Here is a 27,049-nt window from a genome sequence, read left to right on the forward strand (position 1 = left end):
CACTTGCACTTTCATCTCGGAGTCGCCCTGTGCCCTTATCCTCTTCTTCTCTCTCTATAAATACCAAAGCCACGCACCCCTCCCTCTTCGCCATTTCCCCCATTAGGCTTTGCGCTGCAGCCAAGAGAGTCGGAGAGAGAAAAAAGAGAGAGCACGGTAGCTGATACTGCTCCGGTTCGGCCCCTTCTTCGAGCACCCGCCCAAAGACAAGTGAGTTTTTCTCTTGTTTTTCTGTTTTCCCATTTTAGGGTTTTTCCGCTGCTACCCTCTTTTTGCCTCCCACGATTCTTCTCTCTTCTTTCTTGGTGATGCTTCTCAGCTAAATATGTGAAAATTATGTGCTTCTGTGGTGCAATATCGTATTGTTTTTGTGCTAGTATGGGCGCTATTTGCTGGTTGCTCGGTTGGTCCCTCGCCCGCGGAATGAGTGCCTGTTCATCGGTTTGACTTGGTTATTACCGAAGCGGGTTTCATTTTCCTTCTTGTGGCCTTGTGAAGGCCAGATCTGCGAATTTCTTTAGTGTTTATGCAATGTTCGTTTTCCAAAGAAGTATGCAATAACGTACGCTAGTAGTTTGTTAGGATAGGCAGTGCTAGTAAGACATAAAACCCATTGCCCAAAACTTGCCTCTATTTTCTTTCCTTGCTTTCTTGCTTCTGCTTGATCTCCAGTTCCCCGCATGTTCTTTTGTTCGGGCATCAACTCTCGTGGGAATTTTGTTTCTTTCAGAAAAAAAAAAATAAATTTGTTCCTGACAGCGAAAAGAGAAAAAAAAAAAATAGATTGAAAACCGAGTAGATGTAGCCGATGGGCACTCCTCATTCTTAAAAATCCAGGGCGTTTGACCATTTCTTGTGTTGTGTTGGGCTCTGCAGAACGATTGGGGCAAGACCTAGCTACAGGCGGCAGAAAGGCATCAAAGTTTTCTTTTTTTAATAACCCAGGGGAGCAAGCAATGGAGGTATGTGGCAAATCTTTGGTAGCAGGGGCTACAAACGTTATTTTTCTGTCAACTATTCTTGGGCAAGACGGGGCGATCCCTTCTCACAAATGCGACTGGAAATGTGAAAACGAACTCGTGTGTGGAAACATGTACCGCTGTAAACTGACTGGACACACACATATCTGTGACAAAAACTGTGACCAGAGAATTCTGTATGATAACCAAAGCTCACTTTGCAGAGCGAGCGGGCAGGTTTTCCCCCTTACATCGGTGGAAGAACAGGCAGTGAGAGGAGTCCGCAGGAAGCTTGATGCTGAGAATTCTCCCTCTGATAACTGTGCTTTTAAGCGCATCAGACGGGATACTCAGTTTCATCCGTCTCCCTTTGAGAGATCATTTTCTGCTTTCGGTCCAATCTGCAGTCAAGTTGGGGATGGCATGGATCTGAGCTAGATCTATACAATTGACAAACTCGTACTCTTTTTTTTTTCTTTCTAATTTTCTCTTTGGAATTTCCCTTTTATCTCGATGCTAATATGAGCGGAACTTAATATAAGTACTTAAATGGTGGACCTGATTGTCCTACCGCTCTGTAGGAACAGCTTATATTTCTTGTTTTAATAAATTGTAGTTTGACCATTAATAGGGAGGTGTGCTGCTTTGTGCCCCACTGTCCAACATAAGGGATCTCTTGTCAAAAACTTATTTGAGCTGTATTTAGTTTCTACTTCTTTCAACCTTACTGCTCCAGACCCTAAATCCCAGTTAGTACGTGATGGTTCCAGGTTGTCTTGAAGGTTTAAAATATGGGTTCATTTGAACCTGCACATCAAGTGTGGTGTGATGAGGTGTGGTGGGGTGCTTGATTATTACAGTTCTGATATTTATGTTGTCAACATAATACATTTATTGTTCATAAGTTTGCATCCTTTGGTTATATGCATTGTTACATATAGGACTTGTAATATGTGATGATTTAGGTTATTTATTCAATTCCGTGCTTGCTTTCATTTGTCTTTTATTGCATATAATTTCATTGCCCCTTGATTTTGTGAAGGATATTACAACATAGTGGATTTTAGCTAGTCTTGATATTGTTGAGTGTATGCAGCACAGTTCTTGTGTGATCATACTGGGTTGTGATCTAGTATCCTTTACTATTCCTCATTATAGCAGGTTTTTGACGGTTTGTCAGGTTTATTTTCAAACTTATTTTTGTTTAATTGCTCTTTTGCTCATGTTCTCCCGTGGTTTTGTTTTATGGGGTTCCTAAAGTTGATGTTGATTTTGCAGGTTCAATCATGCACTGTTCAGGATAGTTGAAATTGTTGCTGCAATAATGAATTGTTATGTTCTAGTTCTCTTACATGGACGGCAAGGAGTGTTTGATACGTTCCGTTGTTTCTTTTTTATGTAGGGATATTCAGCCCTTGGTTGCAGCACAGAAAGGTTTCAAGTTGATAATTGCTTATGAAATGAGAGATGCAGTTGCTGCTGGGAGATCCATTCTTCTTTATTCAAGATCAATTTCAAAATGTTGGCTGTATCGAAGCAGGTAGGAGTCTCCAACATGGAAAGTTTTAACCCACTGTTCAACTTTATGTTCTGAGCTAGAGGAATCCGCGAAGCACCTTCCCTGCCTTTCTGCCAATGGACTTTGTTGGTCTGCATTTTCACACTGCTGTGTTTCGGTGGTAGGTGCATTCTGTGGCAAGACTGACATGTCAATTGGATGTGGGAATGCTTCGTAGAAAGTGGCGACATATTCTTGTATCATAGTTCTCTGATCCATTTGTGCTAGGGTCTGCTTGTTAGGTGGATTTAGGAGAAACTAACTCGGTCTCTCTTTTGCTGGTGAAAATGGTTGTGGTGGTTGTTTTGAACTTCTGTTGCAGAACATTTTTCTTGGATGAAGCGAGCTTATTAGATCCATCATGAGTTACACTAATGACCCCCTAATGGCTTGGTAAGGAAGTGTGGTCCACGTTTTGTTTGGACCTAACTTCTGTAGATTATGAACCCTATTGTACGTGCCTTAATTTTTTATTTTGTTTTATTTTTTTTTCAACTAGTGCTTTGATCATGATGTGGTGTCTTTAGTGGATGCTGCCACAGGTTGCACCTCCAAGTTCCAATATCAAGATAGGTGCAATCTTAATTTTAACACCATCCCATCCAGCAAATATATAAAAGAAAGCAGAAGAACTTTCTATCCAGTAAACTAAAGAAAGTATAAGAAAGAACATACAAAAAAAAACTGACGAACTTAATTTTTAACCTACATCATACATGGAAGCAAGCATGCATTCTTTTCTTGTTTCTCGTCTCTTCCCAGTTCTCCTTTTTGGAGCATAAATGCTTGCCCCATTGTGAGGTTAAATTAAGAAATATATTTAAAAATTTGAAAAGAATTTTGAACCCGGGAGATCATGTTTGAATAGCTACAAGGAGCAATGATTTTCTTATTAACACCAAGTTTTGAGGGCACGGAACCACCTTGGAGCAGTCTTAATTATTTTCTACCCTGTGAGGTGGACATGGTTACTGAATCTTAGCGATGGGGGTTAAAGGTCGATGGGGCCTGTGAAGGAGAGTGCAAGCTGTAAAGGAGAGAAGTTAGCCACGCTTGCTGCTTGTTTCTACAGGTAGTCAAATTGGAATGTAACTTGTACACCCCCCGTAAAAGAATGTTGAATTATGCTTCTCCATATCTGGGACAAATCATTTGTAGATTATTCGAGGCACCTCATTTATTGATGGCGTATTTTGACTCGATTGAGAGATTTTAGCTGGATGTAAGAAAGGAATTGCTTACTGCTGAGGCCATCCCAAAGACATGGAAATACTAAACCCAGCACAATGATATTGAGTTGCAGCCGAGGGATTTAGAGAAGCAAGCCATACCACACATTCCCTTCCTCTATTCTCTTCAAATTGCATGACATTATATGTACTAATTAATGGTCCTTCTATGCGACCATAGCACAAAATAAACCCAGAGAGGGAACCAAAAGATGTTGACAAAACGCTCTGGTACCAATGGGTTTATTGCAAGGGTGAGAAGTGCACCCTCGTTTGCCTGGATATTTCCCACTTTCTTTCTATTCCTTATTTCTTTCTTCTCTTCTGGCTCTCTCTCCTGCACATTCACTATAACAAACAACTGCCCCCATACCATATGGCCAGGTACACTAGCCGGTTCGAGCTCAGCGCAGCTTCTGACCACCGGATTCCGATTGGACTCTGGTCAAACCATTAGGATTCCGACCGTTCCAGGATGGTCTGGTCGAATATGGGGCAGGACGGGCTGCGTATTTAATGAGTTGGGAGTTGGCACCTGCCAAACTGGTGACTGCGGCGGAAGGCTGGAGTGTGACGGAAATGGAGCCACCCCGCCTGCATCGCTCTTTGAGATTACCCTGGGAAGAGGCAACGATAAAGATTTCTACGACGTGAGCATTGTGGATGGGTATAATTTGCCGCTTGTTGCTGCCCCCTACGGTGTCTTTGGGGGTTGCAATGCCACCGGCTGTACCTCCAATATCAACATGGGTACAATCTTAATTTTAACCTACATCACACGTGCACTGTATGCTCCCTCCGGCCTCTTTTTATCTTTTCTATTCTCTCTAGCAAGCATGCATGCACCAACTTAAATTAAAAAGCAATGAGGTTAATTAATTTGTGTGAAATCGGAAAATAAAGCAGGATGCCCAAAGGAGCTGCAGGTGGTGGGAGGGGGTGGGGAGGGAGAGCGAGAGGGAGTGGTCGCATGTAGGAGTGCGTGTGAGGCATTTGGGCTAGATCAGTACTGCTGCAGTGGAGAGTTTGCCAACCCAACAACGTGCAGACCAACCTTCTATTCGAGCATATTCAAAAGGGCTTGTCCCAGGGCCTATAGCTACGCTTTTGACGATGGCACCAGCACATTCACATGCAAAGCATATGATTATGATATTATCTTCTGTCCCGATGTCAATGGGTAATAACCTCTCTCTCTCTCTCTCCTGTTTATGAAACAAACCCCCCCCCCCCCCCCCCCCCCCCGCCCCCCAAAAAAAAAAAAATCTCTCCTATGCCTGCATTCTTTGGTCGGCCTGTTTCCCTTCAAACGTCATTTTCTGAGAACAAATTAATTTTGTGATGCAGGATGAAGAGATCAAATAGTGGATTTACTTTTTCATCAATTCAAGAGAGCAGTAATGCAGAGACCAGAAGGATGGTTTCCTCTGCATTTATATTTTTAGCCTTTTCGATGTCAACCCTTCTCATCTTAAATATACAACTCTAAACAGAACATGTCTTCATAACAACGCTGTTGTGAACTGATAATTCAAATGCAAAAGAACCTCCATGTGGCTCCAAGCATTGGGGTAAAAAAAAAAGAATCAAGCAGCACACAATGGCATTGAAGGGAGGGAAAAGAGAGAATTCATCTTCAGAAAAGCTTCTCAAGAGATTATCACCTGCAAGGGTGTGCTAAACTGTTCATGGATCATGTTGGAGCTTACAAGATAACCTGGAGCAAGATCAAGAACCAAACTAAATACACCAAGCTGTTATAACTAATATGGGCAGTTAGATTAGTTGCCCAATGGTTGTTATTGTATCTATATAAGGAGCCTACTTGTATACCATATAATTCAATTCAATGAAGATAAGAAATATTATTCTTCTTGCTTTTCTCTCTGTTTTCCAAAGCTTTTCTGTATTTAACATGGTATTAGGGCAAAATTCTGCCGTATGCTTCATAGTGCACTGACTGAATTCCACAAGGAAATGCTTATTGTAGAAGAAGCATAGTCATCTTCACCAAACTTCTATCTCTCGCTATAAACCAGGGAGAAGAAAATCAACTATAGATAGAGCTGTGGTTGGCCAAGGGAGTTTCAAATTTCAGAAATTAATTGATTCAATTTCTGCTATTCTATTAAAAAAAATTTTTCTCTTTTCTATTCCATTTCTATGGTGGAACCTGATTCTTCTATGCATTCTAATTCTATGGCAAATGCTGATGAATCTTCAAGAAATCCATCGGATGATTCTTCAAGTGTTTATTACTTGCATCCATCGGATAACCCTAGAGCTCTTCTAGTCTCTAAAATCTTGACTGGTGAAAATTATGTTGCATGGAGTAGATCTATCTCCATTGCTCTTACAGTTAAGAATAAGATCGCATTCATAGATGGTACTCTGCCTCAATCCAATTTTGGTGATTCTCGGATTCGAATTGCCTGGTTGAGAGCAAATAATCTCGTTCTATCTTGGCTAATGAATTCTATAGCCAAAGAAATTTGTGAGAGTCTGTTATACTTCACAGCTATATGTGATGTTTGAGAAGAACTCAAGACAAGGTACCTTTGAAGTGATGGTCCAAGAGTCTTTACCCTAGAAAAATCTCTCAGTGCGATTGCTCAAGGAACAAGATCAGTCACTGAATACTTCAATGAATTCAAGATCCTCTGGGATGAATATATCAGCTACAGACCAATTCCAAGCTGCAGATGTGGAACTCTTGATAAGTGTTCTTGTAATCTTTTAAAGAATTTTACAGATAGGCAGCAATCAGATTATGTGATGAAGTTTCTCATTGGTTTGCATGATTCTTACTCTATGATGCGAAGTCAATTACTTCTCCAATCACCTTTGCCTTCTATGAGCAAAGTTTTTTCTTTTGCTATTGCAAGAAGAAAGTCAAAGATCATTGTCTAATGCTATTGGTTTTTCCATAGATTCTCATGCTATGACTGCTGCACAAACACAGAAGTCTGTTACTACTAATAGTATTCGTTTCACAAAATCAAAAGCCAAAGGAAATGTTATTTGTTCCCTGGTCACCTTGCAAATAAGTGTTTCCACTTGATTGGATTTCCACCTGGATGGAAAGGTCCATGAGGCAAGAAAATTATTCTTGCTCAACATGGAAATACAAATACAAATTTGTCCAATGCAAATGTTGCTTTTTCTTTGGAGTTAAATTCAAGCATCTCAAATATATTTTCTCAAGAGCAAATTCAGAACTTGTTGTCCTTTGCAAATAGTCTTTCTAATACACACATAAACTCCACAACAAATACTGCCTCTACATCAGGTATCATATCATGTCATGTTGTTTCAGCTAACAAAAATAATTCTCCATGGATTCTTGATACAGGAGCTATAGATCATATGATTTGTTCTCCCCATTTTTTCACTTCAATTCATCTACCAAAACAATCATCTCTAGTCCATTTACCAAATGGTTAATCTGCTCTCGTTATTTTCACTGAAACTGTACATTTTTCAGCTAATATTATCTTACATGATGCTCTTTACATTCCTTCATTCAGTGTTAATCTCATATCTGCTTCAAAACTTACTAAAGAAAATTCCATTGGTTTGTTTTTCCTTCAATCCAAATGTATTTTGCAGAACCTAATCAGTTGGAAGATGATTGCTCCTGCTGAAGTGAAGTCTGGTCTATATCACCTACAATAACCTTCTGTTCCAGCAAGGAATAAATATGATCTCAATTGTATATCTTCTGTTTCTTCAGTAAATAATTGTACTACCAATGCTAATATTTGGCATTTTCGTCTAGAACATAATCCATCTACCAGATTGAAATTTATTAGTGATATAAATTCCAATGTATTAGCAAATCCAATTCATATATGTGAAGTCTGTCCTTTAGCCAAATAGAAAAGGCTTGTATTCCTTGCATTAAGTAGCTATTCAAATAAAGCTTTTCAATTAGTTCATTGTGATATTTGGGGTCCTTTTTCACCTGTTTCATATTTAGGTTTTCATTATTTTCTCTCTATTGTAAATGATTATACAAGATTTACTTGGCTTTATCTCATGAAAACCAAAACAAAAACTCATACCATTCTCACAAATTTTGTTTCTTATGTTCATACTCAATTCAACACATCTACTCAAACTCTTAGAACTAATAATGGCCAAGAGTTTAACATGCCTGATTTCTACAATAGTCATGGCATAATACATCAATTATCTTGTGTTGAAACACCCCAACAGAATGGTAGAGTTGAAAGAAAACATCAACACCCTACTTAATGTGGCTAGAGCTTTGCTTTTCCAATCCAAATTGCCACTTTCTTATTGCATAGATTGTGTGCTAACAACAACACATCTCATAAATAGAACCTCTTCTTCTATTCTCCAAAATCAAACACCATACTTTCTTTTATTTCAAAAACATCCAACTTATAACTATCTAAAAGTTTTTGGGTGTTTGTGTTTTGCTAGCACACTCACAGCTCATAGAGGAAAATTCCAACCAAGAGCTTCAAAATGTATTTTTTTGGGTTATCCACCAAATGTCAAAGGGTATAAACTTCTGAATCTTGTTACTCTTAAAACTTTTATTTCTAGAAATGTAGTTTTTCACGAATCCATATTTCCTTCCATACCAAACACAATTCATACACCCTTTGTTTTTCCTAATTTTCCTCAGTATTTTGATTCTTTAGAGCCCAATCATTCCTCAATTTCTATTACACATCCTCCCTAATTTGAGAACACTTCAATTGAACATACTCATATTGACACTCTCAGAAGATCTCAAAGGATCAGAAATCCTCTTACATACTTAAAGAATTTTTATTGTGGTAATATGGCTCAAAACACTTTCAGCTTCTCAATCATCTCCCAATTGTAGTTTAACTTATAATAAAGGTAACCCTCATTCTATTCTTCATTATCTTTCTACTTCTCAGTTATCCCTTAAATATAAAACATTTGTTACTGCTGTTACTTCCACGTTCGAACCCCAAACCTTCAAATAGGCTATTGCTCATCCTTAATGGCAAACTGTCATGGCAAAAGAAATAAAAGCTCTTGAATTAAACAATACTTGGGATCTTGCCATTTTACCTTCAAATAAGACTACAATAGGTTGTAAATTGGTTTATCGTGTCAAGTTCAATGTTGATGGCACAATTGCAAGGCATAAGGCAAGACTAGTGGCCAAGGGCTACACTCAACAAGAAGGGTTAGATTTTTTTTATTCATACTCTCCTGTTGCTAAAATGACAATTGTGCGAGCATTACTTGCAGTTGCTACTATAAAACACTGGCATTTACATCAATTAGATGTAAATAATGTCTTCTTACATGGAGATCTTAATGAAGAAGTATATATACAATTACCACCAGGCTACTCTTCAGCAAATGACCCTTGTGTATGCAAGCTCAAAAAGAGTATCTATGGACTAAAACAAGCATCACGACAATGGTTCTCCAAGCTATCCACCTCCTTGTTGCAACTTGGATTTACTCGGGGCAAATCAGATTCTTCTCTCTTTATAAAAACAACCCCCTCAGCTTTTATAACTTTACTCATTTATGTTGATGATGTTATTCTTACTTCTGACAGTATTGCTCAGATTAATGAAGTCAAGAAATTTCTCCATGATTCTTTCACAATCAAGGATCTTGGTGAACTAAAAGCATCTTGGGGTTGGAAATAGCTAGATCAGCTAAAGGTATTGCTATATCTCAATGAAAATATACCATCGATATTCTCCAAGACAGTGGTTTTTCTAGCTGTAAACCAGCAAATTTTCCCATGGAATCTACTCTGAAACTCAGCACAACAGATCTCTCTCCTCCTCTCACTGATCCTGCATCATATCGAAGGCTCATAGGTCGATTGCTATACTTAACCATAACTCAGCCTGATATTGCTTATTTTGTTCAAGCATTAAGTCAATTTATGGCTAATCCAAGTACATTTCATCTTCGAGCTGCTGAAAGGGTACTCAGATACATTAAATCTACACCAAGTCAGGGCATTTTTCTATCTGCAAACTCATCTCTTCATCTAAAGGCATACTCAAATAGTGACTAGGGTGGTTGCTTGGACACTCACCAAAGTGTGACTAGGTTTACAGTATTTATTAGGGATTCTCTTTTCTCCTGGAAATCAAAGAAGCAGCCCACTATCAACAAATCATCTGCAGAGTCTGAGTACAAAGCTTTAGCTACAACTACATGTGAAATTCAATGGCTTCTTTATCTATTAGCTGATTCACATATTTCTCATTATCAAGCTGCCTTATTATATACTGACAGCAAACCAGCCTCTGAAATTGCTTCTAATCCTGTACACCATGAAGGGACTAAGCATATTCAGCTAGATTGCCACTTGGTTCAAGAAAAACTGCAAGCAAACCTCATTACTATCATTCATATTCCTTCTAAGCACCAACTAACTGATATATTAACCAAGCCTCTTGGTTCAATCCATTTTCATCATCTTATTCATAAAATGGGACCATTCTCTTCTTAAGGGGGGTGTTAGAGCTTACAAGATGACCTGGAGCAAGATCAAGAACCAAACTAAATACACCAAACTGTTATAACTAATATGGGCAGTTAGATTAGTTGCCCAATGGTTGTTATTGTATCTATATAAGAAGCCTACTTGTACACCATATAATTCAATTCAATGAAGATAATAAATATTATTCTTCTTGCTTTTCTCTTTGTTTTCCAAAGTTTTTCTGTATTTTTCAGATCACTTGAATTTGGTGATTGTCCTTTCTGAGCAACACAATATAAATTCCATGACAACATCCAGAGCTGAATACATTTTATTAGGGTTAAAGCGTTATTTTCCAATTTAACAAGGATCATTTGAATGTTCAAAATTACTATCATGCAAATAAAATTGAAATACAGCATGAATTATACAGTGAATATATCCCCAAAAAACACAAAATGAGCTCTTGTTTAATTGTAAGAAGCCAGTTAGAACATATCACATCACTTCCATCAACCATCCTACAACTTGTAACAGCTCAAACTGATCAGCAAATGGTCCAAATTGAAGAAAACAGGAGGTTGGAAAGAATTGCAATTCCCATGTACACAAGTCTCAGAACCAACACAGTTTCTGTTCCAAAGTACTGTTTCCACTGCTTTCCATTTAAGAAGAAGAGTTGATGTCCAGTCATTATTGTCTTGTGGTTTATGGAATATATCAGAAACAATAAACCATACACTTGACATTTCATTTCTTAGCCTTAGCCTTCTTTGAAACTTGGGCATTCCTTCGTGCTTTCTTTGGCAACTTTCCAGCAGCAGTTTTTTTGCCCTTTTTTTGTCCTACTCTCTGCATCCAAATTTTCATAAAATAAGCATGCATTGATAATGAGAGATTATATGAAACCAAGGTTCTGTCATTTCATGGAACATATACTCAAGATGGATCTGAAGCATACTGATGTTTTCTCCGCTATCCCCTTGCATTTGCTGCTGTTTTGTTCTTCAGTACTTTCTTTTTTACCAGTTTGACCAGCGACGGCTTTAGGCATCTTGTCAACCTCGTCATCCAAATCAAATGAAAATCCCTCCAGTGTTCCTACTCACAAGGAATGATAGAGCATAAATAAGGAACAAATTGTCTTCCTACAAAATTAAGGACATAAAATACAACTCATTGTAACCAATGTTTTGGCATATCTGAGGCATGCTTCAGTGCTAAACAGCATCAAAGGCACAGAAAAATACGCTGCACCAGGAAGGTAAACACCTTAATCACCTGGGGTACACACCTTGGATGTGCTTTGTACGGCAAGGCAGTCATTTTAGGTACGTGCTCTCACCAATATATATATGTGTGCGTGTGTATGTGTGTGCAGTTTATATGAATAGCCACATTTTATGTATGTTCTATCACTAATGTGTGTGTGAAGACCCACAGTTGCATACTCGTAAGAATAGCTACAGGGCACATAATTTAGCCCTGCTATGCCGGCACCACCACAAGCCCACATATATCTTCCTCAAATCCCTAGTAAGCATTTTTTTCAGGTGTGTATGTGCACACGCAAGAGTATCTGGTGAGAGAGGTAGGCCCCATTGATGCAACTTGAAAAAAAAGAGCTATTTTGATTTTCATATTTTTATTATATTTTTATTTTTTATTTAGAGTATTTTTTATTAGGATCATATCTTCAATATTCAGGAAGCAAGATTTGAAGGTATTATTATCAAGGGAACTACTATTTTAGTTTATTTAGATTTCTTTAATTAGTTTTCTTTTCTCCAAGAACTGTAGGCATATAAAAGCCGCCCTATGTATTAAGTTTATTTACACCATAAATGAGATCTTAAGTTATGAGAAATTGGTCCTGCATCAAGTTGCATTGGAGCAGACTCTGATCTGATGTGGTTTTCAGTGTTTTCGACAGGGCTGGCAATTTTAACTGCAGCTGTAAATGTTTCACAAGGTTGTCTGCAAAAAGTTTTAGCCTAAACTTGTCAAATATCTTCTAAAACTGTTCACTTCAGGACCCAACTGGTTCAGTCGCACTAGTCCAACTTGAACCAGCCAGATAGCAGAATTTTTTTTTGAAGGAAAAAAGAAAATTGTATAAGACGACTATAAGGCCGGGTATGTTTTATGGTTCAAAATGTTGGGCAACTAAGAAACAATATGTACAAAAAGTAGAAGTTAATAAAATGCGAATATTAAGGTGGATGAGTGGTATAACATTAAAAATAAAGTAAAAAGTGATCATATACGCAATAATTTAGGCATAGCACCAGTCTAAGACAAGATAAGAGAGGGGCGCTTAGATGGTTTGGGAATTTGAAATGCAGGCTTAGGAGGAATGAGTTAGTTATTGTTTCTGGCGTTAAAAGGGGTAAGGGCAAACCTAAAATAACTTGGAATGAGGAAGTGAGGAAGGATTTAATAGCCCTTAATCTAATAAAGGAAAATGATATCAATCGGGAGAATTGACAAAAAAGATTCATGTAGCCGACCCCACCTAGAGAAACTTAAGGCTTCTTGTTGTTGTTGTGTTGTTGTAAGTTGGCAATGGGCACAATACATTTGATCTTCAAGACTAGTCACAATATCGATTCTTCATCCTTCGAATTTATAAAATTTGAGGTTGAATTCTTTCTAATTGGGAGAAAATGATGCTTTTATCAAACAAAATATATTTTAATTTTCTGAAGACTCATTACCACACCCTCCTCTCTCCCTCTCTAAATTCTCAACTGCCACAAATTCTCAAGCACCACCATTTTGAAGTTTCATTTCCCATCAGGAATTACAAGAGAATGCAGTTCACCCTTCTGAGAAATCATTTAGATTTTTAAAAGATGACCCTTGTCATTCACCAGCAATCACAAAACCAAAAAGCAAGTTAAGTTTTTGAGAATCTTTGCCAATGGCTCAATCTCTTAGCAAAGCATGACTCATCCAACAGCAAAATGAACAATTGATTGCTCTCTCCTAGCAAGAGAAAGGAACACCATAGATGATCAATCTCCACAATTCCTAATGATAACCCGATACTGTAAACACTTACCTATCGATGCTTATCTTCTGTACTTCCTCTCTCTGATGATTTACCTCTCCAACTAAATTATCCAGTCATTAAACATTAGGTTTGTTTCTAAAATATAGAAAACGAAGTCATGTTTAACAACCTTTTACTTCTAAGTTAGTCAAAATGTTCATATAGAAAACCATTTAGGTGCAATGTTGTTCATGTATCACATTAATGAAGAAATAAGAAGTAAGCACTCTCAAATTATCTCTTGACATGGTTTATTTGATTTGTCCTTAGCATTATTTGTAATAAACTGATTTTGCCCTTTTTAAAATAACTGCAATTATTCTTATATATATATATATACAACCAAGTCAACGTTATGTACTTGGCATACTACTGCCAAACCAAACCCCAAACCTCATAATCTTATGCAAATCTGCCACTGTAGGAGGATTTTCCACACCACCGACCAAAAAAGGCTCCAAAAATCACAGCAGCCACCAGAAAATTCATGGAGTCAACTACAACTTTAGAACCTCAAGAATCCCTCAAGATTTTGCAGAACCAAACCCAAGAGTGGCATACACTACCGATTAGTAATCCCCTCAAATTTTTAATTGGCAGAGGGCTAGCCACACACCCACATGCATCGGACGATGGCCTACTACTCTGATGCCACGAGCCGGCACATGAGACTTTTTCATTGAGTACTGTTTTTGCCCTGAGTTCTTCCAGACAACCTCCTCTGTACTCCAGAATACCAATCCGCGGGGTCCTGTCTTGTGCGCCCGCAGAACTGAAGAAGAAGAAGAAGGAAATTGATACAATGGGGAGAAAATCACACTTCTTTCAATTAAAATTCATCAAAAAACTAACTCTAACATGGCTTTCTCAATCCTATTTATAAGGTAGCCTAAACACAAGAAATATACATATACCCCTAAACATACAAGCAGTTACAAAAGAACCCCTAAACTACACATTTCAAACCAATCCCCAAATAAGCATAATCCTACAACTACTTAAACTAAAACAGTAATAAATTAATTAACTAAACACAATAATCCCTTGATCAAATTCTTCTAAATTAGTCTCCAACAAGGATCTGCTGTCCAGCTTATAATCTTTCATCAATTTCCCATAGTTGAAAAATATGTTGGAGATTCAAAAGATAAGAAGTAGTGAACTTGGAATCTTGAAAGCTGGTACTCAAGTGCAACAAACAACATTTCTTTGATAGCACAAAAGACATGAATTGAGAAAATCCCTTCTTCTTTTCAATAATTTGTCACCATGTTGCTTTATTTCCCCAGTCCAGCTCATCCCAGCCTAGAAAGTGGATTCAGGGGTTTTCTTGTCTAGAAGACTAGAACAATATGCTCATGTGGCAGGGTTAATGACATGGCATATCTGATGGCATGTTTAATGATGTTGTTGACAACATGTGAGACATCGTGGCTTACTTGTCACATGTCAGCTGATATGGTTGGGTTTGATGAAGTTGGTCAGGGCACGTGAAAAACAGGCCTTGCTGTTCAACATATGGGCTGGTTTTGTTTTACTTGGGCTTGCAAATAGGGAAAAGCACCAGGCTGATTTGAGAAGAGATTTTTTGGGCCTTGCAATATATAAAAGAGCCAGATAAATTAGGAAAAAAAAAAGGAAAGAGGAACCTGGTTTGCACCACTCGAAGAATCCAGCGCAAGACTTTCCAGCAATGATATTTATGGTGAAGTTTAGATCAGGGGATGATGACTGCAATAATGGTGGTAGTGTGACAAAAAAAGCACAGGATGTTAGATGTTTTAAGATGGGAGACGGCCAAAGATTCATTCCCCTGCGGCCACTCTGTCATTAGACATTGACAAACTTGGGGATCAGCCTTTTAGGAGTGTGCTATTGATGGTAGTGGAGGTATAGTTAAAATATTCCGGAAGAGTGGTGTTTGGATCATTAGTGACACAACTGCGTATTTGGCTGTAAATTGCAGATTTTTTTTTTAAAAAAAATTACTGAAATTTTAGGGCATATATGATGATTGAAGGGGCCTTTGTGGATGGTGTAGAATGAGAGAGAGAGAGAGAGAGAGAGAGAGAGAGAGAGAGAGAGAGAGATAAATGGAGAGCATGATAGACGAAAGAACAAGATAGAGCTGCATAATGTGAGATTTCAGGATATCAGAAAATCCAGAAACAGAGATGTAGGACAAGAACAAAAATTCAGAAACCAATAGAGACATAGAATTAAGAGAAAAACAGAGCAGAAAACTAAGAGAGAATTCTAGAGAAGAAAGAAGAGAAGAATAAGAGGGACAGCAGGATAAAATTTAGAACAGGGACAGAACAGAGACACTAGATCATAAGATCAGATTAAGTGGAGAAGCAGAACAGGGAAGAGAAAGGAGGGAGAAGAAGAATAGAGAAACAAAAAAAGAACAGACACAGAGAGAGAGAGAGAGAGAGAGAGAGAGAGAGGAGGAGGAGAAGAAGAAAAGAGAAGAGAGGGGAAATGAGTGATTGAAAATGGAAGAATGGTGTGACTGTGAAAGGGCTCTGACACCAAATGATGGAGGACAGCATCAAGGAATTGCAGCCATAAAAAAATTATAAGCAGTGGTCTAGGTTGTCAAGATCTACTTGACAGGCTACAGTAATTCTGGCACTTGTTTCGAACTGGGCCCAATGACCAAAAAATGAAAGAAGTACGGATTCAGGAAGATGTGCTGCTTGTCTCCTGATGCAAGACAGCATCAAGGAACTGCAGCCAAGAGATAATGTGGGAGAGATGGAGAGACGAGGGGAAGGAGGAGGAAGGAATAGAAGGAAGAAGATACAATGGGGAGAAATCACACTTCTTTCAACTCAAAATCATCATAAAACTAACTCTAACATGGCTTTCCCAACCTTTTTATAAGAAAGCCAAAAATATAAGAAATTATGCATATACCACTCAATTGAAATTACAAAAGAACTCCTAAAATACAGAAATATTTCAAATAAACACCCAAATACACATAATCCTTCTACCATTTAAGCTAAACACATGTAACAGACTAAACAACTAAACACAATAATCCCTTCATTCAATTCTTTAGAATTAGTCTCCAACAATTGCTTCTTGACGTACATCATCTCCCTATTGTAGAATTCGATGGAATTCTAGATTGCACAGATGTGCATGCCTTTGGATGTATGCATGGAGATTTCAAATTATGTCAAGCTTTTATATCCCATTAACATTACACATATTTATGATATGTCCCAAGAGTACTTTCAGTTACAAGGAGATAAGAGTATCAAAAAGTACTTGGCAGAGGTGAAGCACATCCACGATGAACTTAACATCATGCAACTTATAACAGCCTATGTTTATGAGATGCAAAAGCAGGAATGGAAGATAGTCCTTCGAGTCTCAGTAGGTTTGAATCCTGAGTTCAATGCAGTCTGGTCCCAAATCCTTGGTAGTATGGAGTTTCCATTCTTTGTTGATGTTCGTTCTCACACCTTCATGCTTCCTCAAGCACACATGACACATCCCTCAGCCCTAATTCTTGTGTTTCAACCTCAAGCTCCAAGAAGATTGCTTTTGTTACACGAGGCAGTTCGGTTTTCCTCCAACGTTCCCAAGGCCGTTCAAGTGGTCCCAGTGGAAGGGATGGACGTGAGGTCATACGAATAAGCAATGTTGGAATCTTCAAGGTAAACTGCATCGCCAATGCAACCACCATAGATTATACTCTTTGGGTTCATCATATCAGAAGAAAAGTATTTAACATTCTAGTAATGTCAAGAATCTCAGAAAGCCTCTCTTCCAATTAGTACAGTTTGCCTCTCATCTATTATTTTACCACTAGTCCTTCGGATGGTCTTATATTTTCACGAAATAATCCAAATTTTAATCAAAATTTCCATTGAAATTTCCAATTTCCATCACCTTTGAAATTGAAACGGCAAATAATTTCCATTTTTCAAAATTTCCACTGAAATTTCAATAACCCATTTGAAATTTATCAAAATCTCAAACTTTCAACAAGATTCGTCGAAATTTTAGGATTTAGAATGAAATTTCTTTAAAATTCAAATTTGAGGTTCAAAACCGAAATTGAAATTAGGGTGCAACAAAACCAACTGAAACTAATGAAACCAATTGAACTGTACTGAACTGAACTGAAACCATCCAATTTTTCATGCTAGTAGGTGGTTCGGTTCAAAATTTCAAAAAATGAGTGCTTCAATTCAGTTTCAGTTTTGTGTTTTATGAAACTAAAAGAACCAAACCAGACCGAATCGAGAAGGGTATATATGACCCTTAAAAATATAGGTGGCCTGCCTTTATTGGATAGTGATTAAATTATGAAACTAAAAAACAAGCCTTAAAACCAAAATCCAAAAGGAAACTAGGTAAAGATCCTACTGCCCACTTATTCAAATTGCAGCAAGCATGCCTCCTCCCCTCCCATAATAAGGCCCATACCGACCAACAAAAACCAAACCAAACCAATATTTTCGATTCGGTTCGGTTTAGTTTAAGACCATAATTCGGTTCACTTTGGTTCATACAATTCAGGAATCAAAAAAATTTGTTTTGTTAAAGGATTTAAAAAAAAAAAAAAACCCTTCTAAACCGATTCGATTACACCTCTAATTGAAATTTCTATCCTGCTTTATCTTTTTTTATTTGTAATAAAAAAAATTCAATTGATTTATGAGTTTCATTTATATTAATTGAATATGTTTAACATGATTAGAAGTACATCAATGATTTTCTTTAAGACCTTATCTTTTTTCTTTAGAGATGGACGAACTCAATAGGAGTATCCAAAACGAGCTACCGTGGTTTATGTTGTTTGCAGATGGTATTATTTTGATTGATGAAAGTAGGAGCAGAGTAAAATCTAAGCTAGAATTACGAAGAGAAGCTTTAGAGTCTAGAGGTTTCAGGATAAGTAATAGCACTATTATATTTCATACCTTGGATTTATTAGCAAACGGAAGGAGAAATTGAAGATGTAATGCATAGAGTTAGCTGGCTAAAATAAAGGAGTGCTTAAGAAGTGTTGTGTGATCATAAAAATAACCTTAAAGTTAGAAGGGAAGTTCTATAGGATGGCTATAACCCACTATGCCTTATGGATCAAAATGCTGGGCAACTAAGAAACTAACATATCCAAAAATTAAAAGTTGCAAAAATGTGAATGTTAAGATGGATGAGTGGTATAACATTAAAGGATAACTTCTAGAATGAAAACATTCGCAATAAGTTAGGCATACCATAGGTTGAAGATAAGATAAGGGAGTGGCGGCTTAGATGATTTGGGCATCTGAAACATAAACCAAGTAGTGCACCAATAAGGAGTGAGCTAGTTACTATAACTGGTAGTAGAAGAGGTAGGGGTAGATTATGAAATAACATGGAATGAGATAGTGAGGAAGGATCTAATAGCTCTTAAATTGACTGAGGAAAATGTTCTCAATTGTGTGAATTGGCAAAAAAGGATTCACGCAGTTGACCCCACCTAGTGGTACTTAAGGCTTAGTTTTGTTATTGTTGTTATTTTCTACTTTCCATTATTCTAAATGCTTACCTCATGTTACCCAGCGGATGGGTCCACTACTACCATTAAGGGAATAGGGACAATAAATCCACTTCTTTAGTCTTTCTTCTATTTTGCATATTCCTAAGTTTCCATTCAAATCTTATGTCAATTAGTAAGATTAGAAAATCCACGTATTGTTCAATAACAATCTCTCCTTAATCTATAGTCATTTAGGATTTGAAATGAGCAAGACAACGACAAAGGCTAGTAGAATTTACTACTTTGAGTCACAATCCCCTTCTACTACATGCCCTAGGGCTGCTACACCACAAAACAAGTTTTAAAAACTAGTTCCTACTTTGATATTTATGTCTAGTCTTGAGTGTGAATCTTCAAAAGGAAGCATCATCGTGTTCCATTTGCTTCCCTTGTCAATAAATAGGCAAAAAAAACCCTTCCATGTTAGTAATTTTCATGTCTATGGTCCTATAGGTTGTATCCAAGTTGGGTTTCTGAAATTTAATAACTTATGTAAATGACTATTCAAAGATGACTCTGCTTTATTCAATAAAGGATCATTCTAAGTCATTTTATATCTTTTTTGTCTTTTGTTCTGAATCAAAAGACTCAATTTGAATGGCATCCTGGAAAAGTAAGAAACAAGCTACAGCAGCCCAATAAAGTGTTATTAAGAGTATTTAATAGGCCATGATTGTGAACTTGTAAATAAAGAACGTGTTGGAAGAACTTGGTTTCCCATATTCACGCCCCATACATTTGATGTGTGATAATCAAGGTCTTAAATTTCGATTTCGACTCAATTTTCGAAGCTCCAAAAGTACGGAAATTTCAATTTCGATTTGAAAAAATAACGGAAATTAGTAATAAAGCATGGAATTCTTTGTGAAACTTTAGAAATGGTTAACAAACATAATAATATAAGTTTTAGGACTAATATATTACAAATTAAATACATTTATGTTTCGTATGAGGTGGAAAAGTTGTAAAATAGTATGTGTATCAAACATATTTGCAAGATAATGTACATTAAACATATTCAGTTAATACAAATGAAATTCATAAATAATTTAAATATTATTTATTATATAAATAATGATAATTTAGACATGAATGGCTAAATAAAATATTACTGTAAGTTTATTTTTTCATACAATTTCAAAAGCACTTGTAATAATCTTTCGTTTCGATAAAATAAATAAAATAATTAAGATAGAAATTTCACTTCACTCCTAAATTTCTCATTTGAATTCTAACAAAATTTCATCGTATAGTTAAAATTTTCGCTAAAATTTCAATATTTCAATAAATTTTGGATGATTGTTGAGATTTCAACGGAAATTATGCAAGACGGAAATTGGCTGCCATTTCAATTTCAAGGGTGACAGAAATTGAAAATTTCGACGGAAATTTCGACAATTTCGTGATTTAAGACCATGGTGATAATCAAGTTGCTACTTTGCCTCCAACCTAGTCTTTCAAGAGCGGATAAAACAAATTGAAGTTGATTGCCAATTTCTTCAGGAGAAACTTGCGCAAAAGCTCGTTATGACCATTCATGCAGTTTGAATTCCACCTACCTGATTTATACACTAAAGTATTGAGCATGCCCATATTAAATCTATTTTTAATAGGCCAAGAGCATTATCTATACTCTAGCTTGAGGGGAGTGTTACTAGTTCTTTTTACTTATTAAGTGTGAGTAAGGGTATTATGGTCATTGTTATGCACTTAGCATATATTATGAATACAGGGCGACCTATCATTTTGATTGATCTTCCAATTTACAAAATCCTCCCAACAGATATTACGTTTCTCACCCAAACTCTATGATAAAGAAGTCTAACCTTCAACCATTGTTTCAGCCTCATAGACATTGGACTGTGGTTTCAGCTGAATGAAATCACTCATTATAGCCTCTATCTGATCAACACAGCACCATGTCAAAACCCCACAAAAGAAGTAATTTACGCCATTCACCAGATGCAGGTCAAGGATAAAATCAAAACGGGCAAACAAACCTTTGCTTCTGATTGACCAAAACTGACCTGGACAAGGAAGAGGTCCGTGTTACATCGAAGCAATCAAATTATTTTATAACAATAGAAAACTCATACATACATACATACATACATACATATATATATAGTCAGTGAGAGGGAAAGAGATGTAAATGTGAAAAATATATAGATGACATACAACGCAGAATGCCCTGGATGGAACTATGGTGGTTTTGTATATGGTTCCTGAAATTTCAAGCAAGCATTAAAAGAATCAAATGTAAGGCCATATATAAAGGAACCTGCATAACAGATATATTCATGAAAGGCACATTATTTAAAATGTTCCAATTTAAATTAATTACAAGAAAAAAAAATCCAGGGAGCATTTATGCTAATAAATAATTTGGGACTTGCTTTTAAATATGGAAAAAGAAATTTTAGTGACAGAAGCAAAGGATGATAAGGCACCCACCAGTAATACAGTAGTATCAGGATATGAGATTCAGAGGGGTCTTCTAATCTACAGCAGATTGCTGACAATAACTCTATTAAAGATAACCAACCAAATGAAAACCCCAACCTTGGATAGAATCGTAGCTCTCCAGATGATTAATAAGAGGAAAAAGAGTAGACAGATTAATGCACTAGGAATAAAAGTACTTGCAACAAAATACTCCAAAACCATCCAAAAGACAAATCCTAGACTCCTTCATAGAATGAAAGCAAAAAGAAGTTGAACAAACTGAGAAACAATGAGAGCTCAACAGCCTCAGTATCATTAAGATTCTCTTGAAAATGAAAATCTTAGAAACCAGATCCCCTCCAACGACCAAGAGAGAAGTGGGAGCATGGAGCATGGAGCATTATGAAGAGTAGAAGATAGTACAGGCAATGAAAAGCAACAGTAAAAAGGATATCTCCCAACCTCCTCCTGAAACTGAATCTCAAAGCCTTTTTTGTATTTTTTTTTAAAGGGAAAAAGAACTAAGCAATGTACAAAATCAATTTCAAACAGCACATTATGGGATTTCTTGCACGTTACAATTTCCTCAACAGCCTTCTGATCTCATTTAAAATCCAGTTTCAAACTTTCAATGGAAGTCAAGACATTTAATGTCAATTACATGTGCAAAGAAATGTTTAGTTAGTAATTACAAAATAGAAATAAATACTGACCCAAAACTGCATGTATTATAGGAAGAATAAAAACATACCTTTTAGATCTAAGAACATTTCATGATTCTTAGAAGGGCCATCTGAAATTACTATTCGCCCCACAGCACCCATATCACCACTCAAATCTATGGATTCACCTTCACATTCAGTAAGTGCCTGCACCAATAAAAAACTGTTAACTGGAAATTGTCTCAACTGCATTTGATCATGCAGTTAGATCCACATTAGGTTGAAAACATTAAGTGAATGCATTTATAGCCTAGGGTGGCTGTCTGAAAGGCAACATATGCAAGTGCACAGGAGAAAAAAAAAAAAAAACAGAAACTCTTCCCAGGAGAGTATGTGTCCAGGGATATTTAACCATCAACATCCAACAAAAAGTCTCATGGTATCAATTTAGCTCATTAGATGAGATATTAATTATAATGTGTGTTGTAGCAGGTATAGTATGCCAGGTTTAAATTTCAATTTCAACTAAAATTTCTAGGCTTTAGAAGTATGGAAATTTCAATAGAAAGTTTGATGCCAATATTGATTTCAATTTTTTAAATTGATGGAAATTAACAGTGAAGCATGAAATTTTTATGATATACTCTAGAAATTGTTAATAAACATAATAATGCTTAAGTTAGGACCAAAATAATATAAATAAATATATTAATGACAAGTATTGAGTTGTATAGCATGCAATAAATGTAATGTAATAACCATACTAAATATCAATTAATACAATGAAATTAATAAATCAATTAAACATTAGTTATTATGCAAATACAACTAATTTAGACACAAAACATCAACTAAAATGTTATAGTTCACAGGATGCACTCATGTAGAGGGCCATTGACTTATTTGCTCTCCCCTATATGAATAAGGAAAAGATTCTCCAAACTACTTAAACAAGAACTTTCTAGTAAAAATACAAGTTGCAGAAGAAGATGTCCTCCTAAAGAAACAAAAAGATAAAATTAGAAGGGCAGCCAATGAGACAAACAAATCCCCGAAAATACCTCCAACATCACGAAAAAGGAAAAACAGCCATACCCCATAACAAATAGGAAGGTGCTTCCTCAGCTTCGGAAATCCTCACATTCCTTTCCATCCACAATGCCAAAAAATATCGTATAAAACACAACTCAACAAAATTTTACCATTTTTATTTCTCCCAAATCCCTAAAACTTCACCAACATGATGTCATCTGCTGCTTCCGGGGTCACCCCAAATAAGGATAATTTTTTTTTAATAGAAAAATAAAAAATTACAAGAGAAAATTCACAATAATCCCAAGTAAACACTATAAGTAGATGTTTTTGCCCAAGCTTGCTCCGGACTCCGAATGTCATATCCTAATGGGTAGGACACCTTTTTCTGCCCATGAGGGCGAATTCAGGCTATTTTTAATAAATTGTGTTGCATTTGGGACTGAGATTGTCCAAGTTCATCCCCTTGGCAAGTTACTGAAATATTGAATTTTTAAAGATATTTTGGAAAAAGCAAGGATTTTAAGGACCCTACCCCTAGCTCTCACATAAGAGAGCTCGGGAAGAAATTGATGAAGGGCATAAGGTTAGGAGGTTCAGAAAAAGAGGATGTACAACATTCTTCTTCTTCTACTGCATGTAGGTTAGGATTCTGTTTCTTGCTCAATTTTTTCAGCACCATGGTCATCATCATCATATATATATATATATGATAAAAGAAGATGTATTAAGAGAAAGAGAGAAATTACATCGTAGGCAAGGACGAGAATTCCTCAATAAAGCAAAAAATAAACAAAAAATAAAAATAAAAATAAAACTACACAGATGTTACCCAAGAAAACCCCTCTTTAAACCCTTCCTGTCATAATTCACTAAACACTTTAAATTTTCTAATTCTGACCCTTCTTAACCTTAGATTTACTAGCATCCATCCGAGTTTCATTTCGTCTGTAATCTGACATATGTAGACCCAATTCATCGAACAAATGCTGAGTTCGAAGATTTTCCTTAGAAACTTCCTCTATAGGGAAGGGCAAAACTCCATCTTTTCCCAATTGCTTTTCTTCCTAACCATCATTTTCAAAAATACGAATACCCTCCAATCCTTACAATGGAGGAGGTGGCACAAATGTTAAATCCCCAAGTTTATTAGATGAATCAGAAACATAACCATACTGTTCCCGAATTTCATCTAAAAGCAAACCCTCATCACAATCAAAGTCACCAATGTCCACACTATTATTATCTGAAAAATCTCCCAATTTTCTTTTCCTTGCAGCTACTCAACCCGTCAATGGTCCCACCCTTCCGGCCAAGGGATTCTTCCAGTATGCTCAAATTACCTATTGCATCTGTCCTCAAATCTCAGCAGAAGTAGCTTGGTATTCTTCAAATTTTTTCCTCATTTCAGCACCCATTAGTACTGCTTTCCAACAAGTGTAAACCCTGAACATATCTGAATTTTCCTTCTTACTATTTGATCCCCCCCCCCCCCAACTGTCGACCTCACAAGAATCATGATTTTTTATGAAACCCCTTCCCTTGTTAACCACACTATATGACCCAGTGGATGTCTTTTCTACTACTGGAATATCTTGTCCCATATTAAAAGAATAGAATCATCAACAAAAAATTCCAGAATTGCTCAGAGCAAAACTTTCCTTTACCGCCACTTTCCCTTTAATTCTCTCGGTACTCTTGCTTCTTTCTAAGGAAGATTGAGAACCATCTTGATCATCATGATTCTGCTTAGGAAATAAGCTTTGCAAGATATGGTTTGCACCTGGATTCTGCTTGGAAGACAACATATCTGTTTAAGTCTCTTGGCTGTCTGCACCCATTAATGAGAGAAAACTGGATTTGAAATGTAGGCTGCTCTTGAACTCCCTCAATTTGGGCTCCAACTTCTGTTAGCTGCTACTCCAGCTGAGGATTTCCTTCTATTACATCTTTCTGCAAGCGTGCTCTTTACAATCATCTCTATCATTCATCCATCTTCAAAATCATTTCCACCATTCTCAATTTCTCATGATCTTGCAACCCACACATACACACAGGCCTGCAACCTTCCATGAGCATCACTAGATCATCATCATATATTCATATTCTGTGTCCCTAGTTCATGCAGCAAACTCCACACACGCATACAGCATCTGGCCATATTGCAGAAGGTACACAAGCAATCGGGCTCATTTAGCCAACCACCTCATTTTGCATGCCAGGAATTATGGCACGTAGGATCGGACATGTGCATATGTTATTGGAGTTTCCCAGGTCCTCTGCCATGCAACTTCAATAACACCATCATCCCTTCTTCCTCTTCCTCCTCTACTTCTTCAGTTCATGGCCAGATGCTGTATGCATGTGTGGAGTTTGCTGCATGAACTAGGGACACACAGAATATGAATATATGATGATGATCATTTCCTCTTCCTCCTCTACTTCTTCAGTTCAAGGCCAGATGCTGTATGCATGTGTGGAGTTTGCTGCATAAACTAGGGACACACGGAATATGAATATATGATGATGATCATGGGGATGCTCATGGGAGGTTGCAGGCCTGTTTGTGTGTGGGGGGGTTGCAAGATCATGAGAAATTGAGAATGGTGGAAATGATTTTGAAGATGGAGGAATGATAGAGATGATTGTAAAGAGCACGCTTGCGGAAAGATGTAATAGAAGGAAATCTTCTTCTTCTTCTTCTTATGAAGGGTGGCTGCAATGGCAGCAGGGGATTGTGTTTGGCTGGTGCGGCGATGGGTTTCAGCTGCTGCTCAACTCCGCTCTATGTGCAGGCGCTGGTGTGAGGAGGAAGATAGCCAAACGAGTTCTCAGGTAACCCTTAACTCAGATGAGTTTTTTTTTTAATTATTTATTTATTTTATTTAAGGGTAACAATTCAAAACATAGAGATCTGATGAGTTTTAGCCAACCCTATGGGACTTAAGCTTAATTTGTTGTTTGTTGTTGTTGTTCATTATTGGTTACTATTTGCATGGTCCGATTTGCATGACTTTAATTGTAGTTTTAAGATAGGGTTGCCTTTCTCCTTCTTTTAAAATGTTACCCATTTTTCTATGTTGTTGCTGTTTTTAGGTTGTGGTAAGCTTGCTTTTTTATTGAGTTTTAATTTTAAAAAATCAAAAAGGTCCAAAAAAATAAAAATAAGAACAAAAAATGAGAAAAAGCTCTTTTTAGGTTATATGTTAGGTTTTATTGTGGCTTTCATTAGCATCATCATCACCGTCATCATCATAATCATTATTCCTCTGTTAGATTTTGTTCTATAAAAACAGATACAAAATAAACTACAAAAAAATAAAGCTTTAGGGTTATTTTTATTACAGGTAGTAGTATTATTATTGTTTGACTTTTATCCACTATTAAAAATCTTAAAATTCCTGAAAAGTCCAAAAAAAAATTGTAAAAAGACAAAATGAGTAATAATTTACAGAAACCCTAGGGATTTCATATTGCTTTTTGCTTAATTAGAGTTTAAAATTTCCGAAATACAAAAAATTGAAAATTTTGTATAATGAAAAAAGGTATCTTATTTGATAACAGAAGTAGAGCTTTCATTGATAAGAGAATAATTTACAAAGAGGAGAATACAAAAAGAAAAGTTTCTTTTGCACATAACTGTCTTTGCCCTTGAGAAAGTTTTTATTTTGCTTTTATTTCTTTATTGTCTTAGGAAGGCTGGTATCTTTGATGAAGGTTTGGCAATTATTTTAGGTAGCATCTTTCTTAGGGCAAAAGTTGAGCAATAACTATAGTTTCCTTGTTTTAATAGAATATTGCACTTGCTCTTTCTAAATGCAGTCTCTTTTAAGCAATGATGAATTCCACATTTTCCTCTTGTTTAGTTGATACTATTTCCTATTTTGGCACCTAGGATTGCTATTTTTGTTTGATTGGTATGTTTTACTTCTTTAAGATCTATTCTCATACTATCGTTGCTTTTCTAATCTTGGAAACCCTAATTGAATCAAACCAATGACAGACTCCCTAAATGGGCGCACTGAGCTTCCCTAAGATTTCTTGAGATAAGCGAACACTAGCATCCCTAATTGGGCTACCATGAAGAATGGA

General features: G+C 36.6%; 3 protein-coding genes across 15 annotated transcripts in view; 2 read left to right on the forward strand and 1 right to left on the reverse strand.

Moving 5' to 3' along the window:
* The first annotated feature begins 882 nt into the window (after nt 1-882).
* LOC131146095 (uncharacterized) lies at nt 883-2,874 on the forward strand. 2 transcript variants are annotated; one of them, XR_009134220.1, is made up of 3 exons: nt 957-1,418; nt 2,362-2,499; nt 2,643-2,874. XR_009134220.1 is itself a non-coding variant. In XM_058095396.1 (2 exons), exon 1 carries the CDS (start codon nt 957-959, stop codon nt 1,395-1,397), a length of 441 nt encoding a protein of 146 aa, XP_057951379.1. In that variant the 5' UTR covers nt 883-956; the 3' UTR covers nt 1,398-1,418; nt 2,362-2,874. The 2 variants fall into 2 exon arrangements, 1 of the variants encoding a protein (XP_057951379.1); XM_058095396.1 differs by having other exon boundaries at nt 883-1,418; nt 2,362-2,874.
* Nucleotides 2,875-3,756: 882 nt separating this feature from the next.
* On the forward strand, nt 3,757-5,627 carry LOC131146094 (pathogenesis-related thaumatin-like protein 3.5). Its single transcript, XM_058095395.1, has 3 exons — nt 3,757-4,496; nt 4,653-4,926; nt 5,094-5,627. The coding sequence occupies exons 1-3, from the start codon at nt 3,959-3,961 to the stop codon at nt 5,233-5,235; spliced, it is 954 nt and encodes a 317-aa protein (XP_057951378.1). The 5' UTR covers nt 3,757-3,958; the 3' UTR covers nt 5,236-5,627.
* Nucleotides 5,628-10,585: 4,958 nt separating this feature from the next.
* LOC131146096 (DNA-binding protein BIN4) overlaps nt 10,586-27,049 on the reverse strand; it is a 42,356-nt gene continuing 25,892 nt past the window's right edge. For 9 of the 12 annotated variants that reach the window (XM_058095401.1, XM_058095409.1, XM_058095400.1 and 6 more), the window contains 6 exons: nt 22,015-22,132; nt 20,997-21,043; nt 20,819-20,845; nt 20,645-20,720; nt 11,174-11,313; nt 10,586-11,064 (listed from right to left, as the gene is read on the reverse strand). In XM_058095401.1, the coding sequence (XP_057951384.1) occupies nt 10,963-11,064; nt 11,174-11,313; nt 20,645-20,720; nt 20,819-20,845; nt 20,997-21,043; nt 22,015-22,132 (510 nt within the window). In that variant the 3' untranslated portion in view covers nt 10,586-10,962. Of the gene's footprint in view, nt 11,065-11,173; nt 11,314-20,644; nt 20,721-20,818; nt 20,846-20,996; nt 21,044-22,014; nt 22,133-27,049 lie in introns of those variants that run through there. The other 3 variants (XM_058095406.1, XM_058095402.1, XM_058095408.1) reach the window with 3 other exon arrangements.

The sequence above is a fragment of the Malania oleifera genome, chromosome 13 (genome assembly GCF_029873635.1).
Source record: "Malania oleifera isolate guangnan ecotype guangnan chromosome 13, ASM2987363v1, whole genome shotgun sequence".
In the NCBI taxonomy this organism is placed as follows: Eukaryota; Viridiplantae; Streptophyta; class Magnoliopsida; order Santalales; family Ximeniaceae; genus Malania; species Malania oleifera.

Bases quoted from the DNA above. Each gene is read 5' to 3' on its own strand.
- LOC131146095 (XM_058095396.1), top strand. From the start codon at position 957: ATGGAGGTATGTGGCAAATCTTTGGTAGCAGGGGCTACAAACGTTATT.
- LOC131146094 (XM_058095395.1), top strand. From the start codon at position 3,959: ATGTTGACAAAACGCTCTGGTACCAATGGGTTTATTGCAAGGGTGAGA. The intron at 4,497-4,652 runs GTACAATCTTAA...AAAATAAAGCAG, and splicing joins TACCTCCAATATCAACATGG to GATGCCCAAAGGAGCTGCAG. The intron at 4,927-5,093 runs GTAATAACCTCT...TTTGTGATGCAG, and splicing joins TTCTGTCCCGATGTCAATGG to GATGAAGAGATCAAATAGTG.